Genomic DNA, 25,064 nt, shown 5'->3' with positions numbered 1-25,064 from the left:
AACAACTTCTTAAGGAAGGAATATTTTTCAATGCGACTTGAAAGTGTCCATGCTGTAAAGTGGGGAAAATACATTGATCACTCAGATTCACAGCCATGCATATTTAGAACATAAGAATGGCCATACTGGGTCAGACTGAAGGTACTCCAGCCCAGTATCCTGTCTGTGACAGTGGCCAATGCCAGGTGCCCCAGTGGGAGTGATCCTAACAGGTAATGATCAAGTGATCTCTCCCCTACCATCCATCTCCACTCTCTGACAAACAGAGGCTAGGGACACCGATCCTAGCTAATAGCCATGAATGGGCTTAACCTCCACGAATTATCTATTTTTAGCTGCACAAAACCTTACACTTCATTTATCTATGGCATGCATTCAAATATCTGAAAAATTATTAGGGAATGGTAGGTTCTGTGGATAAGAATGGAGCACACACTAAAATGTTTTATTGTGTTTAAAACAGGTTTAGAGGAAGATACACCATCTGTGGGGATGAGCTATCTTTATTTCTGCTGTTGATTGACTTTCATTCTTAAAGAATTTTCAGAAAAAATTTTTTTTAAATAACAATAGTGTTTGTATCAAAGACTTTTAAACTAGATTGGGCATGGGAAACATTCAAGTGTAGCTACTTGCAATATTAATTATAACTACTTGTAAAACAAGGCATTACTGTAGAGTTAAGCACAACATAAAGTTTATCACAGTTGATCACTTGAAACATCGCTGAGAGTCCTGCAAATGTAATAACTGATTATGAAGAATTGATGATATTTCAGATCACTAAAAGTGTGAATTGAGCTGCATAAAGAAAGTAGATTTTGTTTGAATTTATGCCTTAGATGGAGACCTCTAGATATTATCAAATTTGAAATCTCCCTGAAGCACTTTGGAGTTTCAGGAATGTTAGTAGATGAAGCAATATACGTTGAAGTTCAATCTAATCTAGAATAGAAAATAGCAAGTTTCCATTGGCTAGCACTTCTAGGCTTGTACAGTTATGTTGTAGAAATGGCCTCTTTCAGAAATGAATCAGTCCTTCAAAAAACCAAACCAACTCCCACTCTCCCCAAACAATTGGTAGTACAAATGACAATCTCTTTCTTAATCTGGAACTTGTCCACCAAATATATGAATGAAGAAGTGATAACTTTCTCCACTAAAAGATTTGAATGTATGCTTTAGATTATAACCCCTTCAGGATGGAGATTCTCTCTTCTGCGTTATGGTGCCAAACACAGTGGGGGCCCCAATCCCAGTTCGAACTTCTGGGCACTAACATAATATAAATATTTTTACTACTAAAAAGAGGGACATTTTGTTGTGATCAAATGATCACTCACACCAATCTATAGTAACAAACTTCTATCTTCCAAATTATGGGTGAAGATGCATGACCCTAGCTACCCCAGTTCACACCCTATGCAGTACTGCAAGGTTTTTTGTACAAACTATGCCTTGTGAGATGTCATTTGAGAACTAAGAACACGCTAGTTAATAATAGCATTGAGGAATATATGTGACAATGGTGCATGTGGAGTTATGAAAATCCTCCGATACTATGTTTTAAAGTCTGTATTTGAACAAAGTAAAAAGAAGTCTGCCCTGGTCTTGAATATGAATGGAGCAGAGTGACCATATAATTACAATTTACATATGCAGTATATAGAATCATCAAAGCTCACAAGGTGGTTGGGGAGTCTGCATGTTTGGATCATAAAGAATTGTGTATTTGCTTGTTTAACCAGCTTGGTCATCAGACAGAGACCATGAGGCTCTATTTACATAAAAGCTAAACATGACCATCAAGCTGACAAGGAGAGGTGATAAGAGGATAACTGTCAGCAAGGGATGAAGACTGCACTCCCAGGAAGGCATCCTGTTTCTTGAAGCAGGGTCAATGAACTTTGAGAGATGTTTTTCAAAGGTTTACTGTAGTATAAAGAGGGGCAGTGAACCCCTAAGATGACAAAGGTAACCCCAACTTGTACATATGTGGAAGGTCCTGATTGAGAGAGAATCAGCCATGCTGGACTAAGAGTATTTAGTGAATAAAATCATCTTAAACAAAGACTGTGCCTTGCTAGATTAAGTTCTAGACTTGTAGATGCATGTTAGCACTTTTATTTGCTTGTAATTATATCTTCCTGTTTTTCTTTTTCACTTGGCATCACTTAACCTGTGTCCTGTTGTTAATACTTGTTTTGTTTTAATCTAAACCAACCCAGTGCTGTGTTTGAACTGGAGTTTCCAGTTAATCTGGCAAGCTGCTGGGTATTGTCTCTTAAAGGAGCAAACAAACCTGATTATTTCTCTGAGTGGTCTAGGAGAGGACTGGTTGCTTCAGGGCAGATGTTTTTTTGGAAGTGCAGGATTGGTGGTGTGTTTGGGGTCACTTGGCTGTTGTAACCAAAGCTGGTGGATATCAGTGTGTGTCTGTGGTTTAACAAGCAGGCTGTGGAGTCAGTTACTGAAACGTGGCTGCTTATCACACAGACACTTGGTGCATGCTTGTATGCTTTCTGGGAGCAGAGCATTTTACAGCATCCAGTTCTTCAGGGCAGGCAGTGACGCAACCTCTTGCTGGTCTGGATTGCACCTCTAAATGTGACAGGAGGGTATTGAGATAAGTGTACACCAAGTATCCTAGAGATTCTTGCTACATCTAGTAGGATTCTGATGTTATAAACTTAAGCCCTGATTCAGGAAAACACTTAAGCACATGCTTAAGTGCTTTCCTGGCTTGTGGTCTTTGGGCCTGTTCCTGAAAACACTTACATGCATGTGTAACGTTGTCATGGTACAATTCCCCATTCTGAACCTTAGCGTCCAAAAGATGGGGTACCAGCATGAATTCCTCTAAGCTCAATTACCAGCTTAGAACCTGTAGCGGTGCCACCAACCAGGAATTCCAGTGCCTGGTACACTCTGGTCCCCCCAAAACCTTGCCCAGGGACCCCCAAGACCCAGACCCTCTGGATCTCAACACAAGGAAAGTAAACCCTTTCTCCCACCATTTCCTCTCCCAGGCTTCCCCTCCGTGGGTTACCCTGGAAGATCACTGTGATTCAAACTCCTTGAATCTCAAAACAGAGAGGACAGTTCACCTTCCTCCCTCCTTCTCTTTCCCCCTCCCAGACTCTTCCTGAGAGAAAGTAATCCTGGCACAGAGAGAAATCAGCCTCTCTCTCCCTCTTCCCTCCTTTCTCCCCACCAGTTCCCTGGTGAATCCAGACCCAGTCCCCTGGGGTCTCACCAGAATAAACAAGAAACTTTTAATTAAAGAGAGAAAAACAGTAAAAATGATCTTGTAAATTTAAGATGGAATAGGTACAGGGTTTTTCAGCTATAGACACTGGGAATACTCTCCCAGCCTAAGTATACAAGTACAAATTAAAATCTTTACAGCAAAATACCAATTTGAACTCCTTTCAGCCAAATGCAGATTTGCAAATAAAGAAAACAAACATAAGCCTAACTCTCTTTATCTACCTCGTACTCACTATTCTGGATCTATAAGAAACTGTATCAGGGAGATTGGAGAGAAACCTGGTTGCACATCTGATCCCTCTGAGCCCCCAGAGTGAACAACCACCAAAACCTAACAGCACACACACAAACTTCCCTCCCTCAAGATTTGAAAGTATCCTGTCCTCTGATTAGTCCTCTGGTCAGGTGACAGCCAGGCTTACTGAACTTGTTAACCCTTTACAGTCAAAGAGATATAAAGTACTTCTGTGCTATTAACTTTTCTTATCTGTTTATGACAAACGTGTAAATCAAGTCTCTCTGGGAACAGGCCCTATGTTTGTAAAAGTCCTACTAGATGCTTTAGCAGGATGACATCCATAGGGCGTACAGTGAATGTAATAGTCTATTTATATACTATTTTTGTCTAACCAAACATTCCAAATGTCTTGAAAAATCTTGCTTCTTATCAGTGTATAAGCCATTCTTTCATGGATTTTTTTGAAGTTTCCCAGTATCACCAATGATGTACCACCAGGATCCTTTCTGTTTTCCATTGGTGTGATGCACAAGAAAAAAGAATATGCAGAAATTCTTGTCTGTGAGGAGCAACAACATCTATAGGAAGGATATGCAAGAGTGCCACCATTGGTTCTAGTGGAGGATTTTAATTCTGTTCTAATTGTTCACATTGTTTTTCTGTATTTTTGTAGTTTTATACATACACACTATGGAATAAAAGTTGGCATCCTTCCATATTTAGTCTCTATTCATCTGTGTAATCATTTGAGTAGAACAAAATCATGAAATAATATATTTTAAATGTTGTATCTGTTACTATATCTTGTTTTAAGTACAAGAATTTTTTAATCTCTGTAAATGTTTAAGAAGCCTCTTGCTCAACAACCTGTTAAATCGTATTCTCAAACAAAAGAATTGTCTGTTTTGTGGTTAGGTTCATACGTTCATTACATCAATAATGGCATTACAGTAGAACAGTGGTTCTCAATCTATTTATCATTGTGGGCCGCATATGAAGCCCACAAAGTGTTAACTGGGTCACAGGTTGAGAACCTATCCTCAGTGCCATCCACCCAAAGACCCCTCCACAGAGTGGGGCCAGGAGCAGAGAGCTGGACGTGGGGCAGGGCCCCTGGACTCTGCTGCATGGGGACCCTAAGCCCTGCTGCGGGGGGCTTGGTGATAGCCAGCTGCCCAAACAACGAGCCCCGCTGTGGGGGGCCAGCCAGCTGCCTGGACCCCACCTCTGCGGAGCCTGCCGTTTGGCAGTGCAGCTGGTAGCCTGGAGCCCACAGCCTTTAGCACATAGCTGAGGTGGATCACAGCTGTGTACTAATTGGGCTGCATGCAGCCCATGGGTTGAGAACCGGTGCAGTAGAATCTCGGTTACAAACTGACCAGTCAAGCACACATTTGGAACTGGAGGTATGCAATCTGGTAGCAACAGAAATTAACAAAAAAGCAAATACAGTACCGTACTATGGTAAACCTAAACTACTAAAGAAAAGAAAGGGAAAGCAGCATTTTTCTTCTGCATACTAAAGTTTCAAAGCTGTATTAAGTCAGTGTTCAGCTGTAAACTATTGAGAGAACAACCATAACGTTTTGAGTTTCAAACAACCTCCATTGCCAAGGTGCTCATAACTCTGAGGGTCTACTGTATAAGCATGAGCTTAAAAAAAGACAGAGGCTCCAATCCTGAAAATAATTAAGCACCTGAGTAACTTTACTCACCTGTGTTGTGTGGGACTACTTATGTGAGTTATGTTAAGCACCTGCTTAAGGCTTTGCAGGCTTGGGATCATGAGGGGTCATTGCATCATGAGGATCTCACATATTCTCTTAATGTACTCAGTTCAGAGAAAGTGATCTGATGTTAGCTTGATCCATAATGATTTGTCTTAGGAAGACAAAGCTTGGTGTTCATGTTTCTGAACAAATTGAAAATTTAATTAAAAATCTATAACATCTTTCAGATTTCAAAAATCTGAATTATTTGGGTGGTGATGAGAACCTGTCAAGTGCTTGGTGTAGTGTAGTTCTTAATACTACTACTACTACTACTACTACTAATTATTATTTATTTTTTAGTCAGTCTGATTAAGTTCTGGCAAAACTGTCCTATGTGTCCATAAGCAGAGTCAGAATGACATCTGGTGGTGAGTTGTGGAAAAGGACTTCAGGGGCTGATCTTGTTTGCATGGGCACACCCACCCCACCTACCATGAAGGAACTGCGTGCCCAAATGGTCACTTTGGCTTCTGTGGGACCCCCAGTCTCTTTGTTATTGGGACAGGAGTAATAAAGAGTTGTTATTCTGCTTATGGAATCAAGGACAGTAGAACTGTACTTGGCATTTTATGACAGGGGGACTCACCCTCAACTATGTGGCACTCTCTAGGCAAGGAACATGGGTTCCAAAGCCCAGTGAACTGAGGCTGGGGACAGGTATGTGTACCTGGCAATGTGGGCCCCTTTCAGGGCCCTAAATACCACTTTGACCCCTCCTCTCTCCACTGTGTAATAACAGAGCTAATTTTGATTCCTTTAGGAGTCTTGTTACATGCTGTAGAGCTCATATCACTGATTTCTAGGTTGAAGCATTAGACCTACTTTGAGCAAGTGGTTCTGAGTGTGCTAGCACTGGTGGCCCCCCTACTAAGAGCTGAAATCACTAAAGAGCTAAAGTTACAAAAAAGCTGAAATCACTGAGAGCTGGGGAGGGGCGGATGGATGGCTGAAGACATTGGTGAGGGGTCAGCAGGATGGCTGGCAGAGAGGAGCAGCTGGTGGTAAAGACTGTAGCAGAACCCTGTGGATAAGCGTGGCAGTCAAGCGGTTGACCTGAGCAGTGGAGCATTTAAGCTGCCCTCCCATGCCTCCCCCCACTTCCACCCGGGCTGGGAGGTAAGCTCTGCAGATGAACTTCTGAAATCTGGGGGCTGCACTGACCAAGGACAAACTGTGGGTGGGGGTGACTGTTGGATTGCTGGACTTGAGACCCTGAGGGGAAAAGGACACTGCCAAACTTACTTGGGGGTGGGTCTTTTGCTCATGGTTTGTGTTATGAATCCTGTTTGATGTTTCCTCAACATAATGCCGCAGTGTTTTGTGTTATGAATCCTGTTTGATGTTTCCCCAATATAAAGTTGCAATGTTTCCCTCCTTTATTAAAAGGCTTTTTGCTACACTCCGGCTCTGTGCTTGTGAAAGGAGAAGTATTGCCTCTTAGAGGTGTCCAGGGGGGTGGTATGTAATTGTCCCAGGTCACTGGATGGGGGCTCGAGCCGGTTTTGCATTCCGTTATTGAAACAGAGCCCCTAGATACTGAACTCCACCCTTGTTGCTGCCAACTCTGATAGGCAGAACGGTTACATGTAGGCTTGTCAAAATAAGATTTTTATTTTTCACATGAGCGTCTAGGAGCGTTACCTCAAGTGGCCAATCTGGCACTGTTTTGCTTGTGACATTGGCCAGCTGGCAGACAATTGACAGGCTATTGGTGCATGCAGTATCCACATATTAACATGTACTGAAGTGCTTTACAAGTGGACCCAACTACAGAGCTAAACTAACTAGGATCACAAGATATCAATTTGTTTAATTCTGAAGCCCACAAAAGCACTTTGGTGCAGTTCAAGTGTCTGAATGCTCTAGGTCAAGAGAAAAATCAAGTCAGGAAGAGTGGGGGAAAAGTAGGAGAAGACAATAGAAGAGATGAGGAAAGAAAAGAATGGGCCTGTTAATGTTAGCAACCCACATAACTAGAGAATTGTGTGCAAAGTGTACTGATGGATTATCGAAATCTCTTTAGTAGTCTGCTAGACCATGCAGTGAACCTGCTAGACCATGCAGTGAACCTGTATTTAAACCTTTAAAACAAACTAAAGAAATAATCCTCTGATCCTACCGACTTGCCCCACACTAAGATATTCCTTTACTGCTGGCAGTCAGACAGCATTACCTACAGCTTTCTTAAAGAGATGTCAATTTGAAATTTAGTGAATTAAAATAAAAATTTAGAAGTATTTTCAGATAATATATCTGCCCCATTTCCACTCAGAACAGGTATAGTATCTACAGGAATTTAAAAATAAGGTGTGTGAGGTTTTGTTTAGTCATATTTTTAATTACTAGATTTCTAGCTGACATTTCATATAGTCCAATATGCATGAAGTAATAATCCTCTATAGGCTCAAAGGTTACCAGTTACAGAGAAGATAGTCCTAATGTTGGACTCTAACAGACCAAACCTGCATACAGCTACACCAGACCCTCACTAGAACGTGGGATTTGGAATCCATGCATGGAGGCCGCGTTAAAATTAATTTAAATTAAATTTGGGATCCATGGCCGTGACTGCATTATATGCAAATTTGCACTATATAGACGCATGTTCTAACAAGGGTCCGTTGCGTATATATTTTTTTTAAATTCCCAAATAAAAATGTTTCTTTAAACTGGAGTTGCAGTTTTATGTACATAAAAACAGCCTAAATCCAGGAGATTCAAAGTTAAACTTCTCATTCAAAGTGGATTTAAATATATAAAGAGAACACAAACAGTCTGCAACCTTGTCCATCCACAACGTAAGCTTTATATGTGTACGAGATCGGTATCACAGTTATCTTTTCATTCAGGCTCTTATACTGGTGCTCAGTTGTAGTATGACCTGACATTTTAAGCCTTGGCTATTTTTCCAATTCAACCAGAAACATCTAAATCACAGAGTTCATGAGATTTATGGTTAAACTACGTCAGTGATTTATGTAGCAGAGCATACATATCCTATATGCATATATATAAATTGGGTTTATGAGGTTTCCAGCCACAGGCAGCCCTAATTACTGTGCACAGAAACAGGTTAAAATGGTTACAAGAATACCACAGCATTAAATGAGAAAAGAATATTAGAAAGAGAAGAAGTTAGTTGGTCTTTGGTTGATGTGCATGATGTGTTAATACCTTGCATTTATGTAGCAGCTTCTGTCTGAAGCTCTCAATATGCTTTATGTATTTCAGTTAATATAACCTCACAGCACATCTGTAAAACATCTTGACCTTCTATTTTTCCACATGTGAAATGGGAATAAGCAACTTCCCTGTATGAACTCAGTGTTGGAATAATGTGACTCCATACCACTCACTCAATCCATTAAGTAATCTGCACTGTACCCAAGCATGCAACCTAAAAACCAAGGCCAGAAAGGTTTGCATTGAGGAATTCTACGCATGTACTACACCCACCCCTCTGTCTCTAGCCATGAATCCTGAGAGGAACCAGTCAGACACTCAACTAGCACAAATCTAGAGTAGGTGAGACAGATGAGCCACATTATGTGATTTTGGAAGTTGTACATGCAGTTATTTGTATTTTAAGAGAACCTAGAGACCTTAACCAAGATCAGAGGGCCATTGTGACAGACTAGTGCAGGAGTCAGCAACCTTTCAGAAGTGGAGTGCTGAGTCTTCATTTATTCACTCTAATTTAAGGTTTCGCATGCCATTTTAACGTTTTTAGAAGGTCTCTTTCTGTGTCTATATTACATAACTAAACTATTGTTGTCTGTAAAGTAAATAAGGTTTTTAAAATGTTTAAGAAGCTTCATTTAAAGTTAAACTAAAATGCAGAGCCCCCCGGACCAGTGGCCTTTGGCACACGTGCCATAGGTTGTCTACCCTTGGACTAGTGCTTGAAGGGTTTCCCTTGACACCCATCTGCCCAATGAGTAAGCCCATTACCTTGGGTGAGAAGGTACCTATAACGCAGGGGTGGGCAAACATTTTGGCCCGAGGGCCACATCTGGGAATTGAAATTGTGTGGTGGCCATGCATGCTCACAAAATTGGGATTGGGGTGCGGGAGGGTTCTGGCTGGGGGTGCAGGCCCTGGGGTGGGGCCAAAAATGAGTTCAGGGTGCAGGAGGGGGCTCCGCACTGGGGCAGGAGGTTGGGGTGCTGGAAGGGGTACAGGCTGTGGCTGTTGGTGTGGGCTCTGGAGTGGAGCTGTGGATGAGAGGTTTAGGGTGCAGGAGGGTGCTCTGGGCTGGGATCGAGGGGGTTGGAGGGCGGGAAGGGGATCACGGCTAGAGTGGGGGTTGGGGTCGGGGAGAGGCTCAGGGGTGCAGGCTTACCTCGAGTGGCTCCCGGAAGCAGCAGCAGTTTCCTTCTCTGACTCCTACAGGGAGTCTCAGCCAGGAGGCTCTGCACACTGCATTATCCGCAGGCATCACCCCTGCAGTTCTTATTAGAGTGCTGTAGGGGGCCATTGGAGTGCGTAGGAGCCGAAGCAGGGCCATGCCGCGGCTTCCAGGAGCCGTGATGAGTGGGGCCATGCCATGGCTTCCAGAGCCATGTGGTGCAGCCCCTGACCCTGTGCTCCGGCTGGAGTGCCGGAGCTGGGTAAACCCCAGATCCTGCTCCCTAGTGGGAGTTTGCAGGTCAGCTTAAAACAGCTTGCAGGCTGAATCTGTTCTGTAGTTTGCCCATCCCTGCTATAGCGCCATGTTCCTGGAAAACATTTCTCCCTACCAAAATCAAGTCAATTCCAACTTTCCTGCACCCCCAATCCCCACTCCCATCTCATCTCTCTTAGCATGGTTCTTTTCACTTTCACATGCACCAGCACACAAGTTTCAAGACTCCTTAGCAAGCCTATAACTCATTCAGTTGTATTCTCAATCGTTATTGCCAAAAGAAGCAGGAGAGGGGAAAGAAAATTTAAGTACCATGACCAGACAGTGAGTATATTGTCCAGGAATTGGGTTTCTCCCTGGTACCTGGCTGAAAAACTCCTCTATTTTGTACTTCTTTTAAAACTAGAGAGTCAACTTATAAGATACCTATTTGTTGAAAAAGGATACTGTATAGTAGAAATTTCATTTGCTCTGAATAGCAGTTATGTTCAAACAGTAAACAACCAGCTGAAGAAATAAGATGTGGATACATCCTGCTTGTGTGAAAGCTTACACCTTGCACTCTTCCATGCTTGCTTATGTGATCTATACTCTTGTAACAGTGACGGGGCAGGGGGTGAAAAAAATCTGTGTCTTTAAAAATCACTTTAATCTAACCTGAGATCACAAACACTAAAAAGTTGTAATCATAATTGTATGGTTATTGCATGATTTCACTACAGGTAAGGTTGTTTGGGTGCCTTAAATGTTTGTTTCTTTCTTTAAGATGTTGGGATTTCTTATGTGTAACCTTAACTCTAAATTCCCTAGATTTGTACAGCTTGGTTTAAAGATAAAGAAATAAAAATTGGAGATGTTATTTAATACAAGTTAATGAAACATTTTCTGCCTTGTAACGTGATCTAACAGGTTATTGGAAATATGCTTCTTGAAAATTTATGAGTTTTTTTTATTGCCGTCTTCTAACACCTGTTTAGTGTGTATTCTTCTACTGTAAGATGAGTGTTCTCTCAGATAACTACCATAAAAGAACAAGCTATGGTAACTTAATCATATCTTCTCCCTCCAGTTAGATCTCTGGCCTGGTTTGAATAATCCGAACTTTATAACCTTGTAGATAAGGTATTTTGTGTAGTAGACCCAGTTGTAGTCCTTGTAACCAATTCTTCCCTCACCTCCCCCTTTTTATGGAAGGAAGTAGAGAAATTCTACATTTGAACATTGGTTGGACAAACTGGCCAGCCATCTGTTAGCCAGGCACACAGTTGGTGCTTCTTGTGAGAACCCATTGGTTGCTAGGAAAGGAAATTGCTTCAGGTAAGTGGAAGAGAGCTGCTGTTATGCCTCAGTGTTCATATTGGTCTTGGCTTATAAGTGTCTGAAAAGTTTGGAGTTGCTTCTGCTGTTGGTTTGGGGGTCTCCCTTTCTTCATTCGGCATCAGCATCCTACTTGCACATGAAGCATCCTATTCTTTCTCTGTTTAAATTTTTGATAGTTCCTCCTTGCTTTCCCCCACCCTAAGCCTCATATAGATCACTATATACCTCTTCTGCTGTTCTTCATCAGCTAGCTGTATAACAAAATGGAAGTTTTGTTACTGCTTGTTATCTTCAAGTGGCAGTGATAATAACAAGATCTTGTAAACTTGAGGGCTACTACGCAGCAGAGAGAGTTTCTCACCCACAAATGGCAAGAGGATAAGTGCCTTTGTTTTCGAACATATTGTTTGAGTTTTTCTTGTACTTCAGTGCTTTATAACAAACACATGGCCTCTCAAAGAAATCTTCTTTGTATTATAGGGGGTCTCGTTCACATTTTATCTTGGATAGAATCGCTGAGATTCAGTTTTTGGTCCTGTAAACTGCAACCTTAATTGCTCAGAGGCACCATATAAGACTGAGAGAGACTCCGAGGACACTGTGTACTTAAAAGGATAGGAAAATTAAGCTATTAGCATGCTGTGGTTTCTGTCCAAGAAATATTTTCAGGTCCCACTTAAATAAGAATACCAAACACTTTGTTTCTGACTGTGCATCTAGGTTTCTAGTCTCAAAATTAAGAACATGAAGTGGCTGTCAAGAAAAGGAGGTATAGTGTGGCATCAAATTTTTTTCAAGAAATTGGGAAAACTTACATGTTCGGCTCCAGGAGATGCCTAAGCAGGTAGCTTTCTTCTCTGGACATATTGTGCAAGTTGTGCATGATACATGCATTATGATAAAATTACTGATTTTTCAATCTCTTATCAAAGTCTGTATTCCCTGAGATTAGCATGATTAAAGTATAATTTAGGTCTTTACTGCATGCTTACTATATTTTCAGTATTCTATTACTTTTGCTCCATTCCCTAGGCCCTATATGTTGAATTGGGAATGGAATTACCTGCTTTCTTCAGTGTAGCAAGTACTCTTTATGAAATCACTTGTATTTAAAACTTTCAGTGCAGAGATTCTGAGCACTATACTATGGTGGTAGCACTTCGTTGTACAGCAAGACAATACATTGCTACTAAGTCTTAATTTTTTAAATGTGTTTTACAGGTTATCTGAGATGGTGAACTGAAGAACTAAGTTTTCCAAGATGAACAAAGTAAAAACAACATCTGAGAAAAGGTAAATGCAGCAGTATATAGACTTCTTGAAGTTCAACCTAGTTAGTTTTCCATTACGGATCTTGAGAACTTTACATTTGAAGGAAGCAAATACATTTAAAAAAAAAGAGAGGCCAAAAAATACAAAACCAATTATGTGGGCCCATGGGGCTCCAGTAGTAATTAAAAATTACTGTAACCTCTTCATATAAAAATGTTTTAATTAAATGAATTATTTTCTTTTAAATAGTAACTGATTTTGAATTATTTTCTCTCTCTCGTATTTATCAGCATAGTGAAAAGGATAATAGATGCTAACACCTTCCTAAGTGCATTTTTGTCATATTTGAATTAGACTTACTATATGAATAAACACTTTTTCAAAATTGCATTTAATTTCTTTGAAAGAAGTAGTAATAAATTACCATAACACTAAATATTTTGGAAGAAGGTCATATGCAAAAATGCACATGAAACTGCGTGCTTATCTTTATCCATGCAGTTATCCGAACTGCTCATGCAGAAATGGTCATTTGGACACCTGTTACCTGAAATGCAACCATAGTAATATAACCTTGCAAATACTGTATAGGAAAACTATTGCCTGCCTGTATTTGAGCACATCTCTGGGATTCCATATCAGAATTTGTCTTGAGTAGCAATCCTTCAAAGCATTGCATAACTACTAATATGAACAGAAACACCAACTTCAGTGGGGCCATACGCATGTATAGAGAGAGGTGCTCAAGACTTTATATTGTGAACAGAGGGGGTTATTCCCCTGTTCATGTACATATGTTTGCATCGCTCTTATCAAGATAGCGCAAGTATAAATATCAGTGTAGCTGTATTTACACTGGTAGTGGCAGTAGAGGCACAGCTTAGCTGTACAAAGTACCTACGTACTGATTTCCAGCAGATTTGTACTTGGCACAGCTAAGCCATGTCTCTTCTGCTGCTACTTTTGGATCTAGGGCTACACTACTATTTATACTTGTGCTAGGTCAATGAGAGAGAGCATGAGTATGTGTATGCAAGTAGGGGAATCACACCCTTGTAGTGCAGAAGTAGCCTAAGTGGTTGCAAAATCATAGCCTTGACTTTCTTTTGTTTATACCAAGTACCTGTGAAGAAGCTTCTGGATACGGGGGTGGCAGCAATGGAAGCAAGCATACAGGCAATTGAATATACAGTACTACAAAATTTCAACAATATTAAACTTTTCTCCCAGCACTTCAAAAGCAAAACCCCTGCCCATTCACTCCATCCTTTTTTCATAACCTTATCCCATCCTTTTTGGCAAAACCCTTCTCAGATAGCAATTTCAGTCAGGCAGGTTTCATGCTCATGAATGGTTGCTGCTGAAGGAATAAAGTGTAATCTTATAAATCGCATACATGACACAGATTTACATGTTCGTGTTACCAAAACATGAGCAAGAGACATTTCCTGCTCCAAAGATCTTGCAATCTAATATAAAGGCAAGGATGTCAAAGTCAAAATGCTGATTACTGATGCATATATATGGCTGATGGCTCAACTCTTGAAGTTTGTATATAAAGAATGGATTATTTCATCATTATGAAACTATTTAGAGAATTTACAAAATGTCTTATGAATGGAAGAAGCTTAAGACATTTGTAACAGTTCAGTTTGGTATTCACTGCAATAGCAAAACCATCTAGCCAGTTTGCTGTCTTGGAAGACTTTCTACCCCTCCAGTGCAAAAAAAATTTGCAGGCTATTTTACCTTTCAATGTATTTCTCTATAGTATTCCTTTCTAAATTAGAGTATGGATTTAAATGTTGGACCCATATGCCACCATGTGGATTTAACTCAATCACAGGAGGATTTTCAAGTTTGTTATGAGGATATGTTATTTCTTTTGGAGTGCTCTTAGCTCCTTAGTTGTCCAGTTCAGCCATGGAAAAGTTCGACATTTGAGACTAGTGCTTGTGGTGTTCCCTGCCTGAGCAGCTAGTGAAAGACCGATCTTTAGAAATGGTCAATAGATAAATATGCATCCCAGCCAGGGAGCATTAGTTTTTGGAAAGTGAAGTCCTTTCTCAGCAATCGATATTCCTGAACTTGAGTTCCCGCTAATGATGGTACCAGGAAAAAGGTATCCTTAACTGGATTCAGCTCATGATATATTGGCCTTTTGCATGGAAGGATAATCGGAACTAAACAGATGTAGATGAAGATAGTCATTTGTTAGTTTTTAAACACAGTTAATTTTGTTCAGCCATATAACTCAAAACAGATATACCTCTAATGATGAGTAAACTATGCAAAATACATCATAGACAGTTGGTATTAACTGAGCTGTGTACCTGCTGTGGTCATTAGAGGGTTGTAACCTTCAAAGTTCAGGTTAAAATCGATTCACAAGCATTTACTATTGGAACTGCTTTGCATTGGGCTCTGAAATAATAAAACAGAACAAAATGCACAAACTCCAAAACTGGGCTTAGAGAAACCTTTTATGAGAAGTCTCTTCTAGAAAAATTTGAGTTTGCTAGCTCATTGGTCATGTGACAAGCAGTCATATTGGGAGTGGGTCATATGACTTGGCCTCTGTGACTTTTCCCAATAAGTATTTCTTGATCTCTAAATTCACTGAGTTGCATCCTCGGCATATACAGAGGGAGAAAGTAGAGCAGGGGTTAGCAACCTTTCAGAAGTGGTGTGCCGTGTCTTCGTTTATTCACTCTGATTTAAGGTTTTGCATGCCAGTAATACAAGTAATTTTAACCTTTTTAGAAGGTGTCTTTGTATAAGTCTATAATATATAACTAAACAATTGTTGTATGTTGTATGTATGTAAATAAGGTTTTTTAAATATTTAAGAAGCTTCATTTAAAATTAAATTAAAATGCAGAGCTCCCCGGACTGGTGGCCGGGACCTGGGCAGTATGAGTGCCACTGAAAATCAACTCGCGTGCGGCAGGTTGCCTACCCCTGAAGTAGAGTAAAATAGCTGACAAACTATGAAAAGTACCAATGAGTTCCTCCTTCTGGCTGCACTTCATTCTTAGTAATAGAATTCCTGTAGAAAGTGTAGCCCTAAGCCATTCTAAGATGACATCTAATGGTTGCTATAGTAACTCCTCAGGATTCAGTTATCTTCCTGGTCAAGCTCTAGAATTAGGTCATTGAGTAGAAACTGAGCAAGGTGTAGGATGTGATTAGCTTGCAGCATAGTGGAAGTCCTGTGCAGAAGAAGTAATGGATATGTGTGAACCCATCATTCCTGCAGAAATATAGTGAGGATGCTTAGACCTCTTGGGAAGTGGGCAGGGCTTGACAAATCCACTTACCAATGGCAAGCAGAGACCTTTCCCTGGTGAGTGGGGAGACCTATGACATAAACTTCTGCAGAATTCCATCTTTTTTTTTTAAAAGAAAATTTGTTTATGGCTGTGATGATACCCTTCCAAATATGAACCGATGCTCAGTTCTCTGTTCTTAACTCTGCACACAGCTCCAGTGCCTCTGTAGCTGCTAGTTTTCCCAAGCTGTTGTCGAGTGAAATGGACAAGAGTGGGCAGTTACAGTTTCCTACAGGCTTCTGAATGGCAGCAGTGAGGGTGACCCAGTTTATCCATTTAAGTTAACTGCAGCTTGGTGGGGTTTGGGAAGCTACAAGCTGAAGCAAAGTCAGGCATTGACACTATCCACTGGTAAAAAGGTGACCCCAAAATAGCAGCCTTGCCCTGCAACAGTCAGAAGCTAGGATGCTCTGTCTTACTGCATCTAGGAGGCTTTAAGGTAGGAGAGGGGACAATGTGCCTTTGTAGAACTGATAAATGAAATTGTTTTTAATAGTTCACTTTATTAATGTAACTTCTGTTCACCATTCACTACACTTGCCTACACTGTAACTTCTGTTCCATATTGTAATTCAAACCCCATTTTAAAACATTCACTCCATTTTGTAAAAGCTTCCTCCAACCTTCATTTTTGCAAACCCTGCTGTAATCTTATTAGTTTAGTTTAGATGTGTGAATGAGGTATGTATGAATGATGGAATCAACCTCCAGCCCCAGCTTGTCCTGATGAGCTAAAGTTCAAATACCAAGGGCTGAAGACCTAGACAACAGCCCTAAACAAAGTAAGAAGCATCCACCCTAAAAAGAAAAGGACAACAGAACAACAGAAGGAAGATCAAAGCCAGGTTCAAGGCTGAAAGTCACGCCTGCAATTGATGGGTGATCAATCTAAACCCAGAGGCAGCATGACACAGCAAGACCTATAGACTTTGAATCCAAACTAAAAGCCTATAAAAAAGAAGGGTGAGATGAGAAACTCTGGGTAACATTCTGCTGCTAACATGAAAGAACATCGGTGCCTGCCCAACAGAGATCCAGCTCAGCCTTGTGCCCAGCTTTCCTGGCCAGTTAGCTGCCACAAGCTACGAACCCAAGCTGCAAAATCAGGCTATGAACTTAAGTTATCTTCAGGACTGGTAACTATGCAGCAGCTGCAGAACACCTGATGAATGTATGTGTGTGTGTGTATAGGTAATAGGTATAATGTGTGTGTATAAGAATTAAGATATTAGTTATTAGTCATAAATTGTTATCATAATAAATGTGGCATCTTTGTCTTGTCCCCTTTAATAAGATCCTGCTGGTTTTTACTGGTCTAATATAATTGGTATAACACCTTTGCTCCCTGTTAGTAATCAGAAGGATTCTTGGGTGAGAGAAAACATTTATCAGAGTTTGACACAAATGTTTGGAGACCCCAGACATGGCCAGGAGCAGCATCTTCTGCTTTCCCAGGAATTTTGAGGTACTTGGTTTCTGAACAGTGCTTTCCCTATGGAGCTTTCTGATGGCAGTGTGCCCTGTCTTTCTTACCAACTTCTCTTAATTTTTCTGGCCCTGGGTAAACCTAGGAGGACCAGATTGCCTGAGATAAAGTTAGTGCTAGGTGTGAAAGTAGGGGGAAGATAATTTCTCTTATGGCTATTTTAAGCAGCTGTGTGTGAATCATACATAAACTGTTGTTGACCTTTTTTCCTATTTGATGTATACCAGAGTTCTAGGATTTTGTATATTGTCCTACATTATTCTTCTGGGGTATTGTATCTAGAGAGCAGATAAGTAGTCTAAATTGGTCTTCCCTTAATTTGTGCTGGGTATATATAACTGGTAAAGATGGGTGTTCATGAAATTAAACTAGACCTTAAACTAAAGAAGAGTAGGCGGTGGTAAAAAAAAAAACACAAAAAACACCCCTCTATTCCTTATTACTGATCGATTTGATACCCAAAGGAGGTGGCTAGGTCCTGGCAAATCTTAGTTTTGATTTTTTTTTTCTCCTTTGAATCTTCTTGCTTCTCTCTCTATCAGAACTGTCAACTTTCTAGGGTTGAAATATCAGACTCAAAATGAAGTATACAACAAAAATAGAATGAAAGCTTCAAATGTTTAATTACTTAAATATTTTTAGTTATCTAGAACTTCATTTTCAGAATTCAACTTTTTTGTTATCTATTTAATAGAGGATATATTATGGCTGAGATTTTTAAAGTAGTTTGGGTGACTGAGACCTCTTCCATTGGTGGTGATGAACATTTGCATCTAAATTCACAAGCTGCTTTGAAAACTTTAATCATACAAATGTCTCATTTCCAAAGAGGTATATTTGAGTCGGACTTTATGTAACTTGTGATGAAGTACAACTGGAGATATATTATGGTCATTCTTACTATGGGACCCAAACCCATAACAACAGTAGGATTCATGGAGCTTTTTACCTTTGCATTTTATTGTCACATACCTGCCTTGACAACTGCACTTCCAGCACAGCTAATAGCATGAGGCCTATATGGTGCTAACACTCTTGTCTCCCAGGTATCTGATTTAACATACCTGTATTCTATAATTGTCTGGCGTTTATGCTTAAAATATATATTTTTAAAATGACCCAAGCAGGATTCAAATCTATGGAATGCTTCCACTAGAGACTAGCCCTCGAACTCAGAGTGCCACCCTGCTAGATGGGTATGCACTCTCTTGACAGATCTCTCTAAGTCTGCAGTTGGGGTGAGTGGATTATGGCGGTGTAGGGGGGCAGCAGCATGAATGTGTGGTATGATTGTGACTAACTGCTGTATTGATTATCTTATGCCTAGGTTGGTTTGCATGAATGGACATCAGTGAGTTTAACTATCATAGTACATCCACTATACAGTTAATTCTGGATTCAAAGAACAAGTTTTAATGTAGCAAATCCTATCTGAAACTTAAAGAAAAGTTTAGTTCCTGCTTTATTTGCAAAACTCAACTCAGCCTTAACTGTGAAGTCAGGTCCATCTCTACAATGATCCTCTTATTTTTAAACCTAGAATCAGAAAGTGTATAGTTTTCAAGACAGTTTTATTCAGTTAATGTTCTGAAGATAGTTAAGCTCCTTAGAATGTTCCTGGTTGGTTGCTATAATGCCAATTTCCAGCGCCCTTTTAAGTCTAGACAAATAAACCTCTTCTAAACCTTATGGATAAAAATCTTGAAGTATTTCTGAAAGATACTATCTTGTAGTGAGAATGGCTTATCCTTTCTAAATCTCTAAAAGCTTCCAGTAATTGTTGAGTGATTATGCTATGTGTTGACTGACTTGTGAAGTGCAGCTGAAAGGCTCTTGATATGAATAAAGCAAGCTTGCATAGAGAAGTATTTAGAGACCATATTGCTTCCTGGCCAAATGAGGCAAAAATCCCGTTTGTTGTAAAACACCTAATGCCTTTATTGGGAGCTGAGCAAGATTGGGAGTACGATGAAGTGAATGAGATTTGCAAAGAGTAATTATGAAAAGTTTTGAGTAGGGACCTTGGCTGTATTACTCTCTCTCAAGGATATGAATACTATGGCGGTTGGATTGATATTTGTTGGATGGTTCAGTTTACTGGGGAATTGATTGGAGAAAGGTCTTGTGTTTGAGTGCTTTTATCTACTGGAACCTTGGAGGTGTCTTGTGTTGTGTTAGAGACCCTTGCAACCTGCTTTTGGAATCCTTGCTCACCTACCTAACTGGCAGATACAGTCTTTCAGTGGAACTGGAGAATAGCTGAGAGGGTTCGACAGCATTACAATATATTTTAGCATATAGAGGCCTGGGGGTTGGCTGAAGGGGCTTGGATTTTCTGTTACTTGCTGAATTAGGCAGGGGTTTGGACAAAATAAGACCAAAAGAGCAAGGGTAATGTATCTAATATTAATCACACTACTCTAGTTTGTGGTCTCTTCTTTGGTGTACTGAATATAGGTTTTGAGCAACTTAACTCTCTGAATAAGCTGTTATTAAAATAAAGCTAATGCTTTTCATGATGACTGTATTACTACCTGCAGGACTAACGTGCATGTGGTATAAGACCTGTCAGTCTGACTGCAGGACTGACAGGGAGGTGTTGTGGCTGTACTGGTCACATTTGTGTTTAAATGTAGGGTATTTTCCATCCCCAAACTACATTCAAGTATGAGAGTGAGTTGTGAGAGACCAAAATTCTTTCTTAGTGAACAAGCTTCTATAATGCACAGTAGTTTCTAGTCAGGCTGGTCGGATTCCTGTCTATTTTGGGCCTAAAATTGTTGAGGATGAGCATCCTTGGAGATTACCATTGAACATTGAGTCAGCAGTCAGATATCATGGCTTCCGTTATAATCATGGGATCATCTTGGGTGTCTTCAAGCTCAGTGCATACAGATGGCACTGGATCTCAGTTTTGGATGGGGATTAGAGGCACAGGTGTGGAATGAGGGATGTGAAGATTATCTGTTATCGTGGAGTATTATCACCTCCTGTTTTAGTAACAGTGCTCACCTCTGCCCTGAATGACTAGAGAATTAGTTAGATTATGTCTAGTATTGGAAGGATTACTTTTTTATTGATAAATGTTGGTAAATGTCAGTTAACTGTACACGCAGAAACCGACAAATCCACTGGTGATCAAAATTTGCAGATAGACAAAGTAAGAAGAATGCTGCTTCAGAATTTTAGTTTGATTAAAGGATTTTTGTTTTGTATATTCCTTTTGACATGTGATGTTTAGCAGTTATAAAGCTTTTAATTTTTTTAATCTGTTATTAAATAATTGCCTAACCCATCCCCCTTTGCAGATTTGAAAATTGAAATATTTAAAAATAATGGATAAAACCCATAATTTTGCACAACTATGAAAACTTAAATTGATAAAATTCAAAAGTGGTTAAAAATAAACATTGATATTTTGTCCATCAGGTTTTTTTTAAATCGATTTCTGACCACCCTAATGCTCTCGTTGCACATACAAAGAAGCAAAACTGAAACAGTTGAGAGGGGAAAGGGAGACTGTCAGATTAAAACTTTTTTTTTATATACTTTTAACTCAAACAGTTGAGAAGATGCATATATGTAGTAATGGGATTTTATGATATAAATTTTAGATTATGGAGGACATCTTCAAGCAATTGATATCAGTTTTAAGAATAGGCCATATTATTGGGCATAAACATGTGGCAGTATTCCTTTTAAAAGTTACTTTGGTTTTGGTTGTTAAGTTATAGTTTAGATGTCAGTGTAAAGAAATGAAGTGTGGCTAGAATAAGTTTTCTTTGTTGCTGTTGCATCAAATTGTTTCCACAGTTATAAAACGCTTGCTATCAGCCAGTTTTTTTTCTTGTTTTAACATTTACATCCAAGGGTAAATTACTCCTATGGCAAACTTAATAATAAGGGCAAAATCATTTTATTGCTCTAAACTATAGCTCAAGCAATAATAATCCATCAGCTTCTTTATAAACAACATTGACACTATTTATAATACTAGTGTCATTCTTTAGTTTTATTGTGAATAGCTAGAACTCACTGTACATCGATTAAAATAAGTTGTCATTTACTACACAGCAATAATTTTAATTATATTCATGGAAATTTTTTAAACATATTTTCAAATGGTGAGGGGAATGTAAAAATGAAGAATGAATAAAATCTGATTAGTAATAGTTTGTTTTAACTTTGTCAATGACATCTCGAGTATCTTACATTCTACGAAGATGAAGGTAAGTTGATTTATGTTGTAGGCAATTTGAATTAACCTTAAGGTGTTTAATTAAAGAATATAATTAAATACAGGTAGTGGGGGCGATAATATAAATATCTGGATAAAAGTGTTCCTCATGAAATGTATCTCCTCTTAAAACACATCACCTTTATGTAAATGACTAAGACATCAAGCCAAGCTGTACTTGTGTACCTCAAAATGAGACAAAACTGTGACAGAATGACATTGATGGGAATGACTGTTAATTTAAAACATTCTGATTCTCTACAGTTCTTCACTTTTATGAACATTATAAAATAAAAACCCTCCCATCTAACAGTGATAGTCTAAGTTTTGTGCTGCATTTTTTTTCAAAAAATATTTGCAAACTTAAGAAACCAAACTGGTTGCATGTATTTTCTAAAGATAAGCTAGTAAGTAATAAAGAATGAGATTGTCTCAAAGCGGTTTGCAGAGTGTATGAGGTAAAACTAATACTGCTGTATTTTTTCACTGTTAAGAGATTTATCAGAAAATATTGAAAGTGAATGTGAGGAAAAACTGAGAAAATAGTAGATATCAGTGAAAAAGTGATATTTAAAACTTTCAGCCAGTTGTTGGGGTTTTTTTTCCCTTGCTGCATGTTTGCAGAGTAAAGCCTAACACAAGGATATGATCGACTACTTAGTCTTGTTCGGTAGGATAGCAGGAGCCCGGAAGGGATGTGAGACTCTAGATATGATCTCCTCTAGGGCTCTCTCAAGCAGAGGCTGTAGACCTGAAACATTGCTATGGGAATGTGGGAAAGAAAAGACAGAAATCCACTAGAAAGGTGACCTGTATCCCCCAAAGAAAACAGCATTATTTTCTCAGGGTAAGGTTTGCTTCCATTTCTTCTAAGCTTTTTGTCTAAACTCTCCTTTCCTCTCCCTGATGTGGTCGTTTGCAGAACAGGCTTATTGTTCAAGCTGTCTGAGGAGGAATAAAAGTTTGGAAGAGGGAAAAACGCTCAAGAACTGAAAAGTGATCTGCTCTTGTTTTTCTCTGTAAACAATAGTCTTTTTGGGGTGGGTGGGCTCTGGTTCTATTATGTTCTTGAGTACTTTGTTTCTCCACATCTGGATGATTACACATCTTTCAGGCTAGCCAGACTTTGGGGCTTTTGTAGACATTTTTGTAGACCAGTCTGGCAGACTTCAAAGCCAGGGCTACTGTGTAGACAATAAAATGTCAAAGTAGTTGAAAATGGATTCTGATAGCTGGATTCCGCCCCCCCGTGGTAAAAATTCCTGAGAGATGGCCAAGGAGGAAGTAACTTCTGCAAAGTCCCCATCCTCCCTTTCCAGTGGTATTCTCTGGATGTTTTATTGGGGTGTAATATGAAAATTGTCCCCCTCACTTGTGGAATGAATTCTGGGGGGAGGCCCATAATGGCTTTAGAACCTGAGTGGTTTTCCCCTTCAGCCCCTTCCCCATGTTCCTTGAGGGCTTGTCTACATCAGAAAGTTGCAGCGCTGGTGAGGGAGTTACAGCGCTGCAACTTTGAAGGTGTACACATCTGCAGGGCACCACCAGCGCTGCAACTCCCTGTTTGCAGCGCTGGCCGTACTCCCGTTTTGTCTCGGGTGTAGAGGATCCAGCGCTGGTGATCCAGCGCTGGTAATCCAATGTAGACACTTACCAGCGCTTTTCTTGACCTCCGTGGAAGGAGGAAGCCTCTGGTAATCAAGCTGGTCTCCTTTCCCGGTTTGCTCTCTCGTTCCCGGAACCCCGAGCAAGCAGGTCTCCTTCCCTGCGGTTTGCTGGGTGGCTCCGGGAACGCGAGAGCAAACCGCGGCGAAGCTGGTCTCCTTTCCCGGTTTGCTCTCGCGTTCCCGGAACCCCGAGCAAGCAGGTCTCCTTCCCTGCGGTTTGCTGGGTGGCTCCAGGAACGCGAGAGCAAACCGCGGCGAAGCTGGTCTCCTTTCCCGGTTTGCTCTCGCGTTCCCGGAACCCCGAGCAAGCAGGTCTCCTTCCCTGCGGTTTGCTGGGTGGCTCCGGGAACGCGAGAACAAACCGCGGCGAAGCTGGTCTCCTTTCCCGGTTTGCTCTCACGTTCCCGGAACCCCCCTTGAAGCCGCCCAACAGCGCTGCAGTGTGGCCACATCTAACACCACTTGCAGCGCTGGTTGCTGTAAGTGTGGCCACTCTGCAGCGCTGGCCCTATACAGCTGTACTAATACAGCTGTAACAACCAGCGCTGCAAAATTTTAGATGTAGACATGGCCTGAGAGCATGGCTTCACCAGAGATGTGCTGCCCGGGACTTCCCTAGTCATAGTTGCACTGGAGACACCCCTTGACAAGAGGGATCTTAACTGTAGAGGAGGTTCCATGGAAGATGTGCTACAACCCCAGTTTTATATAGTTGTAGCTATTTTCCAATCAAGACTAAATGTTGTGGTGTTATAGATATGAATTTGAAGAAATAATTGCTAATAATAGTAGATTTGTAATACTACAAATTAGTCCTGAATTTCCCATATGATTTCCTTGGGTAATCTCAGTAGTTGGGGTGATCCCTTATGTCCTTGGAAAATAATGGGAGTTTTGCCACTGATTTCAAGGGAAGTGGATTTAATCCCTTTTAAGAATGTAGCAAAGACAACGCTACTCTCCTCTGTCTTAATGAGTCTTAATGAGTGTGTCATTGGTAGCAGGGAAGAAAAGCTAATTTTGAGAAGTAACTAAATAGAGAAGAACATTCTGTTTTAACTATAAAATTGTACAAACCTACTGATCTAAACCTAGTTCACTGAAAAACTAACTTTGACTTTAAAAAAATGTAACTAATTGGATTTTGCCATGTCAGGCGAAACAAAATATTTTTGTCATGTGTTGAATACGGACTGAAACACAAATATAAATGTTTCTTCTAGTCTTACTAACAATTCTCGGATTGTGGGTCTGCTGGCACAGCTGGAGAAGATCAATTCAGAATCTTTGTTGGTAGAAGCAGACACGGCCAGATATGTTACCTCAAAGATCCTTCATCTGGCTCAGAGTCAAGGTAAATATTTTATATTACTTAATGTTTTAAAAATTGTTCTTATCTTTCTGTGCTTCATCCCAAAACACACTCGTATACAGCATATTTGTCTGCCACATTTCATCACTGAAGTTCTGTTGGTGTTTTCTCACCTTGTCCTCCAAAAGAATTTCTATATTCCTGTTTTATGTGACCAAACAATGAGAAGTTGTATTTATTACTTGTCTTTATGTACTTGCATGTAGAACACAAGATTCTTCTATTAGGATAAGCTTCTCCTATCTCAGTTCTTCATAATCTGACAGTTTGCCATATTGTACAGTATTTTTAGTTTCCTAAGAGTACTACCTTATTCCATGAGTAATTCTATCAAAATAAATGACAGTACATTTGGATTAAAGTATTATTCCACATGAACAAGGATGGCAGAGTCAAGGCCCTTTCTTAGCTGTCTAAAACTTCTGTCATAGCTTGTCCTTACTACTGTGTTTTGGTGTTCATATTCAAAAAATA

The 25,064-nt window shown here is 40.0% G+C and overlaps 1 protein-coding gene across 7 annotated transcripts in view; it reads left to right on the top strand.

Moving 5' to 3' along the window:
• The window catches only part of AGTPBP1 (ATP/GTP binding protein 1), a 167,671-nt gene that overhangs the window by 32,926 nt on the left and 109,681 nt on the right, over positions 1-25,064 (top strand). For 5 of the 7 annotated variants that reach the window (XM_030567724.1, XM_030567725.1, XM_030567720.1 and 2 more), the window contains exons 2-3: positions 12,446-12,517; positions 24,442-24,572. In XM_030567724.1, the coding sequence (XP_030423584.1) occupies positions 12,486-12,517; positions 24,442-24,572 (163 nt within the window). In that variant the 5' untranslated portion in view covers positions 12,446-12,485. Of the gene's footprint in view, positions 1-11,857; positions 12,069-12,445; positions 12,518-15,647; positions 15,843-24,441; positions 24,573-25,064 lie in introns of those variants that run through there. The other 2 variants (XM_030567722.1, XM_030567726.1) reach the window with 2 other exon arrangements.

The sequence above is a fragment of the Gopherus evgoodei genome, chromosome 6 (genome assembly GCF_007399415.2).
Source record: "Gopherus evgoodei ecotype Sinaloan lineage chromosome 6, rGopEvg1_v1.p, whole genome shotgun sequence".
NCBI lineage: Eukaryota > Metazoa > Chordata > Testudines > Testudinidae > Gopherus > Gopherus evgoodei.
The sequence above is the reverse complement of the archived record's forward strand: the minus strand, read 5'-3'. Positions and strand labels throughout refer to the sequence as shown.